The 12,731-nt window shown below is 54.3% G+C and overlaps 1 protein-coding gene across 1 annotated transcript; it reads left to right on the forward strand.

The window, feature by feature from the left end:
• The first annotated feature begins 1,704 nt into the window (after positions 1–1,704).
• Positions 1,705–11,478, forward strand: Ulk3 (unc-51 like kinase 3). Its single transcript, XM_051155736.1, has 16 exons — positions 1,705–1,908; positions 2,543–2,683; positions 2,767–2,887; positions 3,300–3,404; positions 4,190–4,333; positions 4,540–4,622; positions 5,031–5,186; positions 5,373–5,478; positions 5,670–5,710; positions 5,961–6,063; positions 6,206–6,270; positions 6,357–6,435; positions 6,506–6,546; positions 6,858–6,905; positions 7,032–7,122; positions 11,441–11,478. The coding sequence occupies exons 1-16, from the start codon at positions 1,807–1,809 to the stop codon at positions 11,476–11,478; spliced, it is 1,464 nt and encodes a 487-aa protein (XP_051011693.1). The 5' UTR covers positions 1,705–1,806.
• Positions 11,479–12,731: the final 1,253 nt, after the last annotated feature.

Genomic DNA, 12,731 nt, shown 5'->3' on the forward strand with positions numbered 1-12,731 from the left:
TGTCTTTGCTTTTTCTAAGCAGTTAGGGAGGATTGGGAGGATTCTGTCTGGAAACAGTGGGCCTGCTTCCCATGAAAACAAGTGTACTCACATGCATGTGTGTCCACGAACCCCGCATAGGAGCATTGGCCTGCCTGGGCTCATTGTACCAGGACTTTCCCACAGGGACTCTACTCCTTCCTCTGCAGCCTTGACCTGCACTGGGGCTTCCACAGGCTTGCTTAGGCTTTCACGCTTAGGTTTCATAAGCCTCTCAAGGGCTCCGCTTTAGGTGAGCTGTGTTCTGGGTGAGTGCGCAGATGTTCCCCAAATTACCTTCAGGTGGCCTCCAGGTGTTCGTCACACTAGAGTCATGACCCTCTGTGCCTGCTCTGCCCCATGGTGGCACAGCACCTTGTGCTCTCCGGGGACCCTTCCCAGCCCTTCAGACTTCTGAATGTATAGTTAGTGGGGTTGGTTGGGACTTGGGGATGGGAAGGAACCGAAGACAGTCCTTCGAGGTGCCCTGCCCAGTCTCTGGCAGTCTTCTAAGAGGATAGGTGTTGGCTGACCTGTTTTGCTTCTCTCCTCCTGAGGGACTCCGCCCCTCTGCCTTAGCCTTACTCCTGCCCCATCTTCAGCAATACTCCCCTCTTACAACCCTTTGGGTGGTTGGAGGGAATCAGTCCTGAACTGTCCTGCAGGCAGGACCCTGAGCCATCTTTCTGAGGGCTCTTCCCTCACCCTCAGTGGAGTCCTGGGGCTCAGCAGGTGTGTGAGCGCACTGTTGGGAAGCCACTGTTGAAACCTGGACTCTTGTCTTGTGTCAATGCTGCAGGAGCTCACCAAGCTGGCCAGCCTCATGCCTCTGGTAACTGGGGCCCCCCTGAGGCTACCCTCATGCTGTCAGCCCATTTAGCCCTAGAGCCATTGAACGGTAATGACAGCCACCAGGGTTTTGTAAAGTTTCTGGTATTATTTTCCTCCATGTACAAATGTATATGTCATGTCTCGATTTTTGTGCTTAAATAAAAAAATTTTCAGACAGCACTGGTTCTGATGTCTCTGGTGGACTTGGGAGGGCTATGGCCTACCAAAGTGGGTTTACTAGGATGAGCTGGCAATTAAGCTCTTTGGTGGCTGGACTGATTGACAGCAAGTCACTCAACTCTAGGGAAGAACCTCTTCCAAGAGTGAAAGGCAGAAGGGAGGACCTTGGCAGTGGCAACTTGGCCTCTTCCAAAGGTATTTTGAAAAAAAAAAAAATTGGACAGGCATGACACACACCTTTAGTCCCAGCACTGGGGAGCCAGAGGCAGCCCTACAAAGAAACCCTGTCTAGAAAAACCAAGACGAATGAATGGGTAAATAAATAAGCAAGGACCAGAGCACGAGTGGTGACCAAAGAACCTGCTGGAATCTGTTTCCTGGCTTCACCCTGCGGGACCCATGGATTTTCTTGTCCCACAGCTTCTAGAAGGCCTGGGAGGGCAGGGCCCTACCTCCTGCTCACTACGTGGGTGGTCTCTAGGAGGCGGTGTGCTGAGTTAGGGTTTCCCGTGTGATGGTTCTGCAGCCCTCGACCCACTTCTACACCCACTGAAGCCTCAGTGTCTGAAAACCGGCCTGGCAGTTGCTTGGCAGAGAGAGTCACCCGACCCACGGTGGGCGGGGAGGAGCTTTGGAGGGGAGGTGTCGAGCCGCGCTTCCGGTGGGCGGTGCTGGGGCCACGCGGAGTCCCGCCCCGCCGCCCCTCGAGCGCCCCCAGTTTCGCTTCTGGCCGGAACCTGCGCCCCGAACCAGGAAGCACCTGGTGGCGGGCACAGGATGGCTGGGCCTGGCTGGGGTCTCCCTCGGCTGGACGGTTTCATCCTTACCGAGCGCCTGGGCAGTGGCACGTACGCCACGGTGTACAAGGCCTACGCCAAGGTGGGTGTGGGCGGGTCGTGCCCGAGGTATCCTGGCGCCGGGCACCCGGCTTGTATGCCAGCCAACCCCCCAGCAAGCCCGGCTGGGTGACGGGCCGGGTGGAGCAGGAGAGAGGTGACTGCCTTGAGAGCAGTATGGTATGGCCAGCGGTTGTCTGGCCCCAGGCGGGTAGAGGAGGCTGGAGCTGACCGCCCCTCTTAGGTCTTAAAAACAAACACACGCCAGTTTGGTCTGAAGGGGCGGGCGAAGACCTAAGGGAACCTCGGTGTCAGTGGCTGAAGAACCGGCTCTACACGGAAGTCGCCTTTGGGGCTGGGAGGAGTCTGGGATCAGATTCCCAGGAGGCAGTACCAGTTAAGAATAGTGTGTGGCCAGAGCTTGGAACAGTGACATCCTCCCCCGCGCCCGCCCCTCCCCGGCCACTCTAGAATGCATTATTGTGGGTTAGAAGCTGGGGGTTGCTGCTTGGGAAGCCAGGATTCCAGAGTAAGGCTGCCTCACTGATTTGAGAAGGGGAAACTTGGAGGCCTGTTGAGAGTGGATAAGACCCAGGCAGGGAGAACCAGAGCTCCCTTCCAGCCCTTGGAGCCGGCCCCTTCAAGACAGAGACCCCCCCAAATTTCCTGTTCCACAGAAGGACACTCGGGAGGTGGTAGCGATCAAGTGCGTGGCCAAGAAAAGTCTCAACAAGGCATCGGTGGAAAACCTCCTGACCGAGATTGAGATCCTCAAGGGCATTCGGCACCCCCATATAGTGCAGCTGAAAGACTTCCAGGTGTGAGCCGAGGGCGGGGCTCCCTCCGAAGGAGGCTGGAGAAGGGACGCCGCCGTCAGCTGCCTCTTTACTTCCAACCACAGTGGGACAATGACAATATCTACCTCATCATGGAGTTCTGCGCAGGGGGTGACCTGTCTCGCTTCATTCATACCCGCAGGATCCTGCCGGAGAAGGTGGCTCGTGTGTTCATGCAGCAGCTGGGTAAAAGCCGGGGACACACCCCGTGCTCTCCTCTTCCCCAATCCCAATGCCTTGCAGTTTCCTGTGTTTGTGCCCCTAGCATCTGTGGGGAGGTCAGGCTTCCACAGGTGGAACATGATGGAAGAAACTTGTAGACTCTCCAGGGCCCGGTAGGTGGAACCCAAGTGCTTTAGTGAGGAAGAGTGCAAAGTCCTAAAGGGCTTGGGTTTTTTTCCCCCTGAGTCTCCTAGAAGAAAGGGCTCTTTAGAAGAGTGAGAGGGTGCTTTAGCCCAGAGTCTGGTGCTTCTGTGTATTCTGTAGATCAGCCAGGACAGCACTGCAGCAATACAGCTGGAATAGGGTATTGCAATGGGTGGGGAGAGGCAGGTGGGAAGGAGGCTCCTGACTTGTTTTCATGGGCCTTGCTCCCCAGCCAGTGCCCTGCAGTTCCTGCATGAACGGAACATCTCGCACCTGGATCTGAAGCCACAGAACATTCTGCTGAGCTCTTTGGAGAAGCCCCACCTGAAACTGGCAGGTCTGGAACAGCAGGGTGGGGAAACAGTGAGCTCCTTGCTGTGCTCCCTCGGCAAGCAGCCTGGTTCCCAGGGGGTCCTTCCCTTAAGTCATTAGTGACAGATCAGGAGATACATGGCTGAGGTGACCACCTAACGGTATCACTCATTCTCAGGCTGCCCGCACTCTTAAATCCTGCAGTGTTGTGGGTGGAGCCAGGGATCAGTCTGTAAATAGTGCTAATGTGTGATCAGCATCCAGGATCAGTTGGTGAGCTGGGACCCACATTAATCCATCATTAGGATTAGGGCTCAGTCTGGACAGCTGGCAGCGGAAAGATGCTTGTGGCCTCTGATAAGATTTGAAGGAAAATGGACCCGAGTTTGGAAGGCCCAAGAACATGATGTAACTTAGTGGCTTATTGCTTGGGGGCGGGGAGCTTCTGTGCAGTTTGTATTCGAGATGGGCTTAGACAGTAGGTGCTTAAGAGATGGCTTGCTGGGCTGGAGAGATGGCTCAGAGGTTAAGAGCACTGAGTTCAATTCCCAGCAACCACATGGTGGCTCACAACCATCTATAGTGTAGTCTAATGCCCTCTTCTGGTATGCAGGTGTACATGCAGGCAGAGTACTGTATACATTAAAAAAAAAGAGGTGGTGTGCCATTTGGAGGGTTTCCACCCCAGAGCTGGATATAGTAGGAGTGTTGAGGGCCAGTAGCACAGGGAAGGGGGCAGGAGCAATCCGGAGGTGTGGGGTCACGGGAGCAGCTGGCATTTGAGCCCTGCGCCTGGCCTCTTGCCTGCAGACTTCGGCTTTGCCCAGCACATGTCCCCATGGGATGAGAAGCACGTACTTCGTGGCTCCCCACTCTATATGGCTCCTGAGATGGTGTGTCAGCGGCAATATGACGCACGTGTGGACCTCTGGTCTGTGGGGGTCATCCTGTATGGTGAGACCTTTGTTCCCTTGCTGTCCACCAGAGAGAGTCACTCTGTACTTAGGCAAGGCTTCTCTGGGCCCCTGCTGGGTTCTAATGAGAATTGAGGGTACCCAGGGCTCTACTCGGAGGGATTTTGGTCCCCTTTCCAGGGGTGAGTTAGGCAAGACTTAATTAACCCTGTTCCCTCCCGGCCTCCCCTCTGCCTTCTTCCACAGAAGCCCTCTTTGGGCAGCCCCCCTTTGCCTCCAGATCGTTCTCAGAGCTAGAAGAAAAGATTCGCAGCAACCGGGTTGTTGAGGTGCGTCTGGCAGGGTCTCGGTATCCACTGGGGATTGAGGGAGGGATTCCAGGCCATGAGGTTTGTATTCCACTGCTACCCACTGCAGTGTAGGCTCCTGGCCTTTCTTGGTGGTAGAAGCCTGGGATCTGGTCCATTCCTGAGGATCCATATCAGCTACAACAGGCAACCAGATGACCTCTGGGGACTGTGCCAGGCGCAATCTTTCTATAGTCCAGGGCTTGACACAAATATCCATTTGGTAGGAGCCTTGGCTTTCTTCCTATATATCACCTGGGCCTGCCATGCTCCTCCCAGGTCTCAGATTACCCACCTGCTAACATGTACCTCTTGTGGGGATTCCTAACAGGCCTCGGGCTCAGATGTTGGAGCCCAGCGTCATGTGTCCCTTGCTCTACTCCTCTGCAGCTCCCACTTCGGCCCCAACTCTCCCTAGACTGCCGTGACCTGTTGCAGCGGCTTCTGGAGCGGGACCCCAGCCGTCGAATCTCCTTTCAGGACTTCTTTGCCCACCCTTGGGTGGACCTGGAGCACATGCCCAGCGGAGAGAGCCTGATGCAAGCAGTAAGCAGACCAATGGGCATGAGGTGGCCTGGGTCTCATTTACCCATTCTGGTGGGGAGCAAGTGACTGGCCCACAGAAGCAGAGCGTCTGGTCACGGCGGGAGTTGATGGGGGCGTTGCTCACTGATGCTGGTTGCTATGGCATTAGGAAGGTAGGCCTGACTGCTGGTCCTCCCATTCCCCTAGACAGCCCTTGTGGTGGAGGCTGTGAAGAAGGACCAGGAGGGGGACGCTGCTGCAGCTCTGTCGCTCTACTGCAAGGCTCTGGACTTCTTTGTGCCCGCCCTGCACTGTGAGGCCAAGACTATTGCTATAACCTTGGTGCAGAAGGGGCAGGAGTGCGGTCAAGCTCCCTTTTCAGAGCTTGGGGGAGAAAGTTTGGAAGATCAGCCTGGAACTTGGTGTCTGAGGATTGCAGGAGGGCTTACTGTGGGGTAGGGGTTCTGACACAGATTCCCCATATGCACCCTTCACCTTCTGCAGATGAAGTGGATGCCCAGAGGAAGGAGGCAATTAAGGCGAAGGTGGGTGATCTCCCCAGGAGGAAGTGGGTGGGCGTGAAAGGAGAGGACCCAGAGACCAAGCCTTTGACAAATGGTAGTCTTAAATTTGGGACCTCCTCTCTCATAGGAGCAGGCTGGGGGAACGGGGTGGGTCAGGCCAGCTTGTTTGATATCTGACCTGGTTAGTGTGAAGCAATCGCTAAGGACCAGACGCAAACTTGGAGGTGGGTGCAGGAAGAGGGGCAGCCCTTAGCCCCTTGTTCTCTTACAGGTGGGGCAATATGTGTCCCGGGCAGAGGAGCTCAAAGCCATTGTCTCTTCCTCCAATCAGGCCCTGCTAAGGCAGGGCATATCTGTTCAACAGCTGCTGCGAGGTAGGCTTCAGTGCCTGGTCTGTGCACAGGTCCCAGCAACCCCACTCCATCTTGACTGGGAGACTGACCGGGGGCGGGGGGGGCTTCCTGTACAAAAACAACAGGCTGCTCCCCTCACTGTGAGCCTTTACTCTCACATCAGAGATGGCCCGTGACAAGCCACGCCTCCTAGCGGCCCTGGAAGTGGCCTCAGCTGCCATGGCCAAGGTTTGTGCTCATTGGGAGGGGTCCAGGTGGGCCAGGACAGAAACCAAGGCTCAACATGGAGCAATGTGTTTCCCCTCTGGCTGCAGGAGGGCGAAGCTGGCAAGGAGCAGGATGCCCTGGACCTGTACCAGCACAGCCTTGAGGAGCTGCTGCTGCTGTTGGCAGGTAAGGCCCCAGCACCACTCATGCCCCTGCCTCTGCCTGTCCTGTCCTCACACCTTCCCTCTCTTTACAGCAGAAACCCCAGGCCGAAGGCGGGAGCTCCTTCACACTGAGGTACTCAGTGGGGTTGGGAGTCAGGAAGTGCCCTTGCCTTGCCTTTCACTCAGCTCATGTCTGTGGGACCTCTTTAGATTGCATGCGGAATTTCCCTCCTCTTGGGTGTTTCAAGACCTGAGGCCCGGCCTCAGAACTGGGAGGTCAGTGACCCAGGACTTCGGTGCCTGGACAAACCAAAAGTCTGCTGGGCTCCTGAAGGAGGGAGCACAAAGATGATCAGAGACAGGAGTGGGTTCTAGGGAGCATTGGGAATGAGGAGGCACTCCATTTGAACCCTCCTCAATTCTGGGCATGTCTCCTCTTGGCAGGTTCAGACCCTCATGGCTCGAGCTGAATACTTGAAAGAGCAAATTAAGGTGAGCATGGGTGGGCCGTACTGGACCATGGCTTGAGGGTTGCTCCTCCCCACGGTTGCGTATGTGCTGTGGCTTCCCCGTCTTGCTGGTGCTGACTTACCCCTTGCCCTTCTTGACGTCCCACAGATAAGGGAATCTCACTGGGAAGCAGAGGCGCTGGACAAAGAGGAGCTGTCGGAGTCTGTCCGTAGCTGTGAGTCCTGCCCTGGGGTTCCAGGTTCTGCCTCCCTTGCCAGAAACCCACGCCTGACTTTTCCCTTTCACCTCTCTAAGCTTGCACACTGCAGTGACACCAGCAGGACCAGTGGTTGGAACACAAGTCTAGAGAGACGCTGCGTACCGACCCAGGTTAACATGTGTGTGCCTGGGCCCTTCCTGGATGAACACCTCCCAGATGCCCACATCCTAGTTCCCGGTAGTCCTCAGAATGCTCTCCGCCCCTGGAGCGTCTGGTGGCCCATGTACCGTGCCTGGTGGACTCATCTCTGGGAGAATGTCTTTCATATGACTTCATTATGAGGTGACTGTTGGCATAAGCCTGTTGGCTTCAGGACATCATCACAATGTGTGTCTTGCTCTGCGAAGAGGGCGTCATGCCTCTCCAGGGCACTTGCCTTCTTTCCTTGCTACCAGGCAGCTGCTGTACCTGGGCCATCCCTCCCTGGGAGCCTTTATTTCAACCCTACTCCTTTCTTGCACTGGAATGGGACACTCCAATACCCTCAGGGACTTCCTACCCTACAGTATGCACTCGGCCCTGCAGACCTCTCCAGTTGTCCTGGGAGCTGCCACCTGCCATCTTTTTTAGTACTTTAAGACAATCCATCATGCATGAAGTAGGGGTGGGGTACATGTGAGAATTCCAGGTCTGTCCCTTGCCTTGGCATGGGGGAGGGGTCGTCATCCCTCCTACTTACAGCCTTCTTTGGGGGTGCATATGCCACACTCGTCATCTAGTGGGCTCTGCACTAGAACTGGGGCTTGGCATATTGGTGGCTTCTCTTCATTCTTCCCTTTACGGCCTCCTCAGGGCAAAGTGGAGCATCCTCCTTGCTGGAGGCTGCATGTATGTAAAGAATGTCGTTCATTGATTCTCTATTAAATTATTTTCCATACTTCTCTTCTCGCCTTGGAAAAATAGGTGAAGTGACCCTGCTCATATCCAGGAAAAGCTGGGGAACTTGACCAGGCTGGTCCCAGAGGGATGGACATGCACATCTGCCTCTTGCCTTTAGTGGGATCGAAGGGTCCCACTGACTGCCACCATGCCTGCCAACCACCTAGTGTGTGTTGGTGGTGGGGGCGGGGGTAGACAGGCCTGGGAGCCCAGACAGGGCCTTTTCTTTGCGTAGTTCAACTCAGTGGCAGGTGACAGCCCTCTAGAACACTCCTCTCTCTCCTCTCCACCACCTCACACTGCACACTCCATGCTCAGCCGGTGTCCCAGGCCTCTCGTTCCTCCTCACTCTGGGCCAGCAGTGAGTGAGCAGCAAGCTGAGTTTTAGGAAAGGGCAATCTTTTAGGGTTTCTTCTCATACCTAGCCCCCCCAAAGATCCCCAGACTGGGGTAACTTCCAACAGACTCTTGCCTTAATAATTCTCAGGCGTATTACCATGGATCTGATACATGAATGAATTCCTCTGAAGCCATTAGGGGATGGTATGGAGCAGTGTCCCATAGGGCAGAGGGAGCTGCTGAAGGCCTTCCTGGTTCTGTTCCTTGACACACTGCTTGGCCTATACAGTTAGGCTGTTGGTGTACATGCCCAGTGAGACCCTTAGTAAGGCAGTATATATAGGCCTGGTGTACAGTTCGAGTCCAATAAAATGTCATCTTCAAGTGTAGGAAGAAAAGCAAATTTTCTTGCAAGTGAAACAAATGAAAAGTTTTAGGAAAAATTTAGGGAAAGGAAAGGGCATGGATGGAGAAGACAGGCTGGGAGGGAGACAGGACAATAAAGGATGGGTGAAGCCCACCAAAGGCTGAAGGGAGAGGGGCATTCTATCTCCAGACTTGCTTATTGTGATAGCCGCACTGGCCAGCTGGCTGGGAACAAAAGCCTGGAATTTTTTACACAGGGTGTTAGAGGAATGGGCCTGACATGGGACACCCAGTTCAGGAACAGCAGGGGAATCGGAGGCTCCCAAGCACTGACTCGATGCCCTCCAGGCAGGTCCTGTTGTCCTGCTACCTGTGAAGGAGGAAGGCAGGCAGTCTAGGGCCTGGGGCAGGTGGGCAGTGGGCTCCAGCAAGCTGTCGTAGTTACACAGGCCTAAAGGAAACATAAGATCTGCTTTTCAAGTATTTTTCATCTGAGAGGTGGAGAATCGCTGCCGCTTCTTACCTTCAAGGCTTTCCAAAATGTCCGTCCAGGATCTCCACGCTCTTGTCTCCACTCCCAGTACCAGACTGAGCCAAGGAGAGCACCTGGGCCTGGACCTCCCATTTCCCTGGAAAGAGCCCCTAGAGTAGACCAAGGGACCAGTTGTCTCTGCGCCCAGCCCCTCCCCCCATTTTTTTCCTATTGGGGATATAGGAAAGTATATAAGGTCTTTCAGAGGTCAAGTTGCTGTCCCATCCCTTCCCAACAGGGAAATGGCTCCGGCTATGAGGCTGGGCCAGGGAGGATGAAGCACATTAATAGCCACTCCCCTCTTGCAGTATTTCACACTATCAAGCTAGCAATTGAAATACCAAAACATAGAGACATGAAAACAAAGCCATGTCCAAGCTCACAGGTAGACCTCCACTCACGGTTGTAGAAATGCGGATGCAGACTTTGCTGAGGGAGGCAGAGGCAGCCTCAGCCCTGCTGTGCTCCTGGACTCAGGCCAGTGAGCTCCCCACACCTCACACAAACCGGGACTAGCAATGCCTGGCAGTCACGGGGTTAGAGGCAAGACAGTGGGCTCCCCAGCTCCCCAGCCCTGTTGCAACCGCAGCTCTGTGGGACAGAGGACAGAAGCTCCTGCCTGCCAGTGCTGAGAGCTGAGCGTCAGCTGGGTCAATAGGCACTGTCAGGAGCTCAGCTGGACAAGTGAACATGCCCCAGATGTCCCCAGTGCCTGCCTAGGGCCTCCAGTGTTTGAGGAGGGACCATCTGGCTGTTGAAGGGGGGGGGAGCTCCTGCACATTCCAAGCCCTAGCCACCCTCGCTGCCCCCCGCCCTGGGAGACAGCTGGCCATAGAAAGCCACTTGTTATTTCTCCACTCCTCTTCCCACTGGGAACTGGGCCTGAGCTGCCTGGGTGGGTGGGAAGCAGGGAAAGCAGACAGGAGTTTCTTAGGTAGGGCCCCAGGGGGCCACTAGTTTCTCTGGGATCCTGTGTGTTGTGGGCCAGCTGTTGAGTAGGGAGAACAGGCTATACATTCTGATCTCCCCTGCCCCGTGATATTCTTCCCTCGGATCTTGGGAATTTTTTTTCCTCAAGAAATCTACACTTGCTGGGTATATGGGGGAGGGAGGAAGATGATGAGTAAGAAGAATTGGGGTCAGAAAGGCTCTTTTATCATCGCCTCTGGATATTTCCTGTGTCGTGAAAGGGAAAGACGGAAAGGGGAAGGGAGAATGAACAGAAAGACGGAAGAGAAAGAGAGGCCTGAAGCACCGGGGCCTATTTGGAGAGGAAGGGGGTAGGCACTGCTAAAAGAAGAATGGTGGGGGGGGGGGCAGATGCCTTCCTTTGTGCTCATCAACTTCATACCAGATAGATGGACCAGGCCTGGAGTGTGTGACTATAAAATTAGAGAGAGGGAACAGGATGGGGAGAGGCGGAGCTTGAGTGTGCAGAAGATGACCTCTCCAGCTTGGCTGGCTTAGCCACTCCCTATCCAGGGCATGGAGCCAAGAATGAGGACGATATTGGGGGATGCAGACGAGCACATGGGTAGGAGAAAAATCCAGTAGCACAGCTGACGTAGATGGCTGGGGGACCCTCAGCCTGCCCACCTTACTCATCTTTGTCTGAGCTTCAGACTGGGTCCTTTGCCCTAGAGCCTCTGCTCCATTCCAGGGACACTGCAGACACGTCAGGGCCTCTTGGGGTTCCTGGGATGTGAGCATCAGTGGAGCATCAGTGAGGAGGCAGAGTCCCCTCCCACCTCCTGACCTCAGGCTCCAAACAGCCCTGCTTTGACAGGGTTCAGTGAGTGTCCCCAAACACCCCTACCACCTGACCTGCCATGCTGGCCTCCTTCTCAGTCAGCAAAGCACTGAGGGGGAAGGGGCTGTCCAATCCCATTAGGCAGAAGGCCCCTGAGGGTGGAGGGCTGACGTGGACCCTGCTGTTTGTTGATGTTGCTGAGGCAGCCCATGCTCCCCCACCCCCAGCTTGAGGCTCCTCTGGGAAGGTCAGAAGAAGGTTTCCTCCAGTGGCTGCTAAGCCCTTTCCCAGGGGGTGGACCAGGAGCATCTCAAAGATGCAGGTGCCTCTTGAGGATGCTTAAAGGATGCCCAGTATGACAACCTCAAGAAGTCTCCACTCAGGGCATATATCCTTTCTGTCCTCACATCTCTTTTCCCTTCCTCTTTCAGCTCTTCCACTCAACCTTACCTGCTATTCCAATTACTAGGCACTTTACACTTGAAAACCAAACTGCCTTTCCTGCCTGTAATACTGATGGCTTCCCGACAGGCTAGCACTTAGCCTATGAGGCCAAGGGGCACCAGGTGCCTGTAGCACTTTTCTTCTGCCTAGCAAGCGCCTGCGATGGCACACTGGAGCAGCTTCTTGGAACTTCCAGAATGCCATCCCCCATCCTGCCTGCCAGACACCAGAGAGTATGATAACATTTGAAACCTTCATTTAAGAATGAAAAAAATTTTTTTGTTTTGTTTGTTTGTTTGTTTAGGTTTTTCGAGACAGGATTTCTCTGTGTATCCCTGGCTGTCCTGGAGTCACTTTGTAGACTAGGCTGGCCTTGAACTCACAGCAATCCACCTGCCTCTGCCTCCAAGTGCTGGAATTAAAGGCATGCACCACTACGCCCGGCTGTTTTTTGTTTGGTTGGTTTTTGTTTTTTTGAGACAGGGTTTCTCTGTGTATCCTTGACTGTCCTGGACTCGTTTTGTAGACCAGGCTGGCCTCGAACTCACAGCGATCCACCTACCTCTGCCTCCCAAGTGCTGGGATTAAAGGCGTGCACCACCACTGCCCAGTGAGGAAAACAATTTTTTTTTATTCTTCACTAAAGTCATTTATAGTGTTGCTGTGCTGCACTTGGGAGGCTAAATCAGGAAGATTAAAGTTTCAGACCAGCCTGAGCTACAGAGTGAAATCCCATCTCAAATACAAAGGGGCTGGAGAAATGGCTTAGTGGTGAAGAGAGCTGGCCACACTTCCAGACAGATTCAATTCTCAGCACCAACATGGCAGCTCAAAACCATGTATAACTCCAGTCCCAAGGGAATCCTACACCCTCCTCTGACCTCCTTGGTCTTCAAGCACACACATGGTGCATATACATACAAATGGACAAACACTCATACACATAAAGTTAAAAACACCGCCAAACAGGTGAGGGTGCAGCCCAGTTGGTGCTTGCCTGACATGCACAAAGCCCTTGGCTAGGTTCCAAGCACAGCCTAAACTTGGTGTGGTGGTCCATTCCTGTAACCAGGGTATTTGAAAAGCAGAGGCAGTGTGATCTAGTCCAAGATCATCACTGCCTGTGTAGGGGTTTGAGGCCAGCCTGAGCTACATAAGACTCTGAAACAAACCAAAATGACAGTAACAACTTACACACGGGGGAGGGGTGGAGAGGGAGAGGGAGAAGAAAACTAGAATAAACAAGAATTCACTGTCTAAACAAGCTCTTTGAGGGGT

The sequence above is a fragment of the Acomys russatus genome, chromosome 14 (assembly GCF_903995435.1).
Source record: "Acomys russatus chromosome 14, mAcoRus1.1, whole genome shotgun sequence".
In the NCBI taxonomy this organism is placed as follows: Eukaryota; Metazoa; Chordata; class Mammalia; order Rodentia; family Muridae; genus Acomys; species Acomys russatus.

Excerpts from the sequence above, each read along its gene's own strand:
- Ulk3 (XM_051155736.1), top strand. The coding sequence starts at position 1,807 with ATGGCTGGGCCTGGCTGGGGTCTCCCTCGGCTGGACGGTTTCATCCTT. Across the intron at positions 6,271-6,356 it reads CCTCAGCTGCCATGGCCAAG|GAGGGCGAAGCTGGCAAGGA; the intron begins GTTTGTGCTCAT and ends CTCTGGCTGCAG. Across the intron at positions 6,436-6,505 it reads GCTGCTGCTGCTGTTGGCAG|CAGAAACCCCAGGCCGAAGG; the intron begins GTAAGGCCCCAG and ends CTCTCTTTACAG.